The 5,143-nt window shown below is 43.0% G+C and overlaps 1 protein-coding gene across 1 annotated transcript in view; it reads right to left on the minus strand.

Annotated features, from left to right (window-relative positions):
- GUCY1A2 (guanylate cyclase 1, soluble, alpha 2) overlaps positions 1 to 3,239 on the minus strand; it is a 140,864-nt gene extending 137,625 nt beyond the window's left edge. The window contains exon 1 of the mRNA XM_009999422.1: positions 3,090 to 3,239. Coding sequence (XP_009997724.1) covers positions 3,090 to 3,239 — 150 coding nt within the window. The remainder of the gene's footprint in view (positions 1 to 3,089) is intronic.
- Positions 3,240 to 5,143: the final 1,904 nt, after the last annotated feature.

Below are 5,143 nucleotides of genomic sequence, written 5' to 3' on the forward strand. Positions count from 1 at the left end.
TGTAAAAATGTGGGTTTTAATACGAAATCATGTGTCTATCCTTTTGAATTCAAATGTATAGAAATGTGTGCCACTATTAAGTGCATAATGGGGTATATAAGAAATATGGGGACAAACCTTTTACAAGGGGCTGCAGCAACAGGACAAAGGGTTATTATTTTAAACAGAGAGAGGGTAGATTTAGACTAGATATTAGGACGATATTTTTTACAATGAGGGTGCTGAAACACTGGCTTGTGTTGCCCAGAGAGATGGTAGATGCTCCAGCCCTGGAAACAATCAAGGTCAGGTTGGATGGGGCTCTAAGCAACCTAATCTAGTTGAAGATGTCCCTGCTCATTGAAGGGAGGTCAGACTAGATTATTTTTAAAAGTCTATTCCAAACCAAACTATTCCATGATTGTATGAACTAAACTAAGCTCAAAATAGATATAAACCTTGAAAGAGGATTTGAAGAATTTTTTGTTAATTCTGTATCAGATAATTACTTCTCTGTGGGAGCTAAGCTGCCTCTGCTAAAAGGCATTAAAATTTGCATGTTCTCTTGCAAAACACAAAGGAAGAACCATAATAATGAAATTATCACATATCAAAAAAAACATCCCCTTCTCAGTGGTACAGCAAGTGTTGAAATCCTTAGACCTGATGGGCTTCAAATATACTTCATGCCATGTTCTCACAGAGATTCAGAAGCTTTCCTGTGCTAAGCAGGCAGAAAAATCCATTCTTCACATATAGAAAAGATGCATTTTCTCACTCCAGCAGTGAGGCAAAGCAAAATGGCTTTAAGCAAAGAGGTCCAGACAGCTTCCATCTCCCACCTCCAGAGAGCATTTCCCTTAGCCCCTCTCCCTACACAAAGAACATTAGTACTCCACTAGCAGCTCCTCTGATGTGAAATGGGGAAGGGTAGAAATGTCTAATTGTTAAATTAAATCTCCCTTCTGGTTTTCCCAAAGTGCTTTAATGGCAAGCATATGGAAGGAAGCACTGCCTGGTACCACAGCAGAAAGGAAGGAAAATAGCGTTTTGTCTTCTCAGGAGGTTTTGCAGTATATGACACCTGAGCAATCCTCCATAGACTACCTTTGTCTTTCTCATGCCTGACACACAAATGTTGCACTCCTTACTCAAAAGGCTTTTGAGTACCACAAGATCTGACCATACAAGCAGCCTTCAAGTCCTTGAGCTAGTATTATCAACAGACTTCCCTTCTCCTGCAATACTGAATGGAAAAAACCAAAATAAATAAAATGGTCCATGTACTGTTAACACTCTGTTCTGAAAGCTACATCAGCTGCCTAGCTGTTGCCAGACAATTTAATACAGTCACATAAACTCATACACCTTTTCATTGACATCTACTATTAAATCTTAGAAATTAAGTATAAACAAAATATAGCATTTATTATTAAAACCCTGGTCATAAACAGTAATGTGCTCATAGCCAGTATGAAAACTGACTTATGGAGACACATCCTCTTCATTTCTGACAGGAATTATTATGGCATGTCACTGTGTGTGGTTAAAAAGTCACTGTGCTCAGCTTCTCAGTTTGCTGTATTTCATCACTGGTGAATGTCATTTGCTGTAGAAGTAATTCTGTAACTATGGCCATGACTAAACAAAACAGACAGAACAGATATGACACCTGCTTACAGCTGCCTACAAGAGTAGTCGGGTGCACTACTTTTTCCACTACTGACTATGCACTGCCCATGAAGGAGTGGACAGGAAAACATTTCCACCTCTTTTTTGCATCTAATGGCAAGACTGGATGGAGGCAAAATAGCTAAATCTTCTCCTAGTAGCATCACCTCTCCAAGTTCTGCCATTCAGGGAGATAAAAACACACCTCCTCCCCTGCAATGGAAGTCTGCACCATGCAGGTACAGTGGCCCTTCTTTACTGGAGAGGTTTTCAAACTTCGTGACCACTTGAAATGACAGATTTAATATGAATTTAAATCAGAGACTATTACCCTAAAGCAGTAAATTTTAACAATTCATTTTTATTATAATGATTTAGTAATATTTGGTATTCATTACAAAAGGAATAATCAGATGAGTTCATGTTTCAAAGGGCAACTCCAGACATGCCAGCATCACCATTGTTAACTGTAAATTAATCCAATAATTGCCACCAGATAATATTCAAGTTCCATCTGGAATAATGAAATACAAGATGGAAGGGACCAATGAATGTATTTTGACTGATCTCTTGCATGACAGAGGCTACAGGACTTCCCTGAATTAATTCTGAATCCAGACATCGAGCCATGGCTAATCTTGATGTGTCAGAATAAATTGTAAAAAATCAGAATCACAGAATCATGTTGTAATTTGAGTTACAACTGGTTGCTCATATCTTTCTCCAGATGGTTTTTGACTGTCTCCAAGGATGGCAATCCACAATCTCTCTGGGCAACTGTATCCATGTATGAACACTCACATGACAATTATTAACTTAATAGTGATTTGAAACTTCCCATCTTCTAACTTTCTTGCTTCTCATCCTTCTGTTGTGCACCCCTATGAAAAGTCTGGCTCCATCTTCTCTACACATCCTGATTGGGTAGTTGTAGACTGATACTCCAAAAACTGTATTTTTTTAAAAGCTGAACAGATGCAGCTCCCCTAGTCTCCCCTCATATGTCATGTGCTCCATCCCTTCACCATCCTGGTAGTCCTCTACTGGCCCCAGCATCAATCCCTAAGAATATGCAGCTGCTAATTTGATTTGGTTACTCTGATGGTTACCTTTCGAGCCTTAAGGTCCAGTAAATATTCCATCCACCTTATCCACTTAAGCAGTACAAATCTGACCAGTATGGCTCTAATGACACTATGTGAGACCATGCCAAAGTCTTTTCTAAAGTCAAAGTAGACAACATCCCTTCATCCATGAAGCCAGTCATCTAATTACAGAAGTCACTTATGTTGGTCAGGCATGATTCACCCTTGGTATAGGGCATAAAAGTGTGTGTAAAGGGTGTCAAAGGAAATAAAGGCATAAAATTTGTCCTGACTGTTCCAAATCACCCTCTCATTGCCCTTCTTACTAAGAAAAAGATTCCAAAAGGATCTGACCATAGCCTTCCCAAGTACTGAGGTCAGGATGACTGGTCTGTAGTTCCCTGGATCCCTCTTGTTCTTCTGGATGCCAGGTGTGGTTTGCCTTTCTCCAGTCATGACGTAACTCCTCTGATTGCCATGGCTGGGAGGCTTTTCTATCTCCATGCCTTCATGCTCAGATAATACCTCAATATCCCTCTAGGGCAACCCATCCCTGTTTCCAACTTATGCAAATATATTGTTTTTGCATTTGGTCTCTGTGCTGAGGTCCCCATTCACCCATGCTTCCTCAACTTTCTGCATATCATAATGAACTGTTCATGTGCTTTGAGGACAAGGTTCCCTTAGGTCCATGCTGGTGGGTGGAGGTGTCAAAGGGTCCATGAAAGTCAACCAGCTTCTTGTGCTCATTTACCCTACAGGCTAGTTGCCCATGATATCCTGCCAAGTAGATCTATGAAGAAGCTAAAATCTGCTCTCCTGAAGTGTGATGCTGTGATTCCATTTATTTGATTTTCCCTTTGTCTTTCCCTTGTCTCAGTATTTTGAACTCCAGAAACTCATAATCACTGTAGCCAGGGCTGCCCTCAACTTTTATACCTTCATGATCTGGTCTTCCTTTGTGAACAATAGCTCCAGCAGTGTATCCCCCTCTTGGCAGCACAGTGATCACCCGCATTAAGAAATTATCTTCAACTCACTACAAAAATCCCCTGCATTGTGTGTGATCAGACTTTCTACCTTTCTAGTAGACTTTGGGTTGGCTGAAGTCCCCTGGGAGTACCAAGGCTTGCCATTTTTAGGCGTTATCCAGCTGTCTAAATACTTCTGCCTTCACTTCTTGACCAGCCCATGTGTAGCAGACATACCACCACACTCTGTGCCTGACCCTCATGCTCTGGGCCAGCTTGCCCTGTCCAAAAGCCCATGTACTGCTGCCTCCTCTTCCTGTAAAGTGCAGCTCCTGTTCCTCATCTTCCCAGCTTGTCTTTCCTGAAGAGCCTCTGTCCATCTCCTGCAGTGCTCTCATCCTGAGAGCCATTCCACAAAAGGATGTGTGAAATCCCAGAGGAGGTCCAAGCTCAATGGCAGCATGGGAATGTCTAATGCCACCTCATGCTGCCTGCATTTGGGCGCAGTCACTTGAGATGGGCTCCCAGTCATGCTGCTTTCATGAGGTGAGTGTGAGAGCCTCTTTCAATCTTGTTCCCCCTGTTCCCCTGTTCACTGCTTCCCTTTCTCTTCAGAGAATAAAGCCCCTTCTCTATCAAACATAGTTTAAAGCCCCCCCCCCGCACACAAGGTTGTGAAACCTGTTAGCAAATAAATCCTCAGCTCACTTGGTCAGTTGAATGCCATTCTTGCTTAGCAGTCCTTGTTCCTCAGAGAGTGCCCCATACCCATGGAGACCAAAGCCCAGCCAGCAACACCAGCTGCACAGCCAGAGACCACTTTGCTCCAGTCAGAGCCCTTCCCTCTCACCAGCAGGATGAAGGAGACACCAAGTGGGTACACAAACCCCCTGCCCTTGCATTAAAGCTGTGCAGTCATTCCTGATATACTCAAAGTCTCCCCTGGCTGCAGCATTGGTGCCCACAACGATAACCAGCAAGGGCCACAGTCCAAGAGACAGACAAGCTTTGGCAGACTCTTTTGCAACACTATGTCCAAGTGTTTGGCAAGCAGCAAACCTTCTGAGGCAGCAAAACAGGCTGGTAAATGAGTGACTGTCTCCTGGAGGGCAGTGTTTCTGAAACCTACCACCCCCCTCTTACTGAAGCCTCTGATGCTTTATCCCAAGCAAGGTCATCTCTCCCATCTCTTCCAAGGGCACTGAACCTGCTCTGTGACTTCTGAACCACAGGGGCTTTAGTTGTATTGTCAGAAGTAACAAATCTCCAGCCTCTTCCATCTCAGGAGTTTCCACCTTGACTCTAAAGGATTATGTCTGGTTTTCCTCCCTTCCTTGCAACATAGGGCTCAGGCTCTTGGCTCTGCAGAGCCTCTGGAAAGACCTATCCACCCACCCTGATGTTTACAGCCTGCTCACTATTTCCTACAACTCTTTC

The sequence above is a fragment of the Chaetura pelagica genome, unplaced genomic scaffold, assembly GCF_000747805.2.
Source record: "Chaetura pelagica isolate M959 unplaced genomic scaffold, ChaPel_1.0 scaffold85, whole genome shotgun sequence".
In the NCBI taxonomy this organism is placed as follows: Eukaryota; Metazoa; Chordata; class Aves; order Apodiformes; family Apodidae; genus Chaetura; species Chaetura pelagica.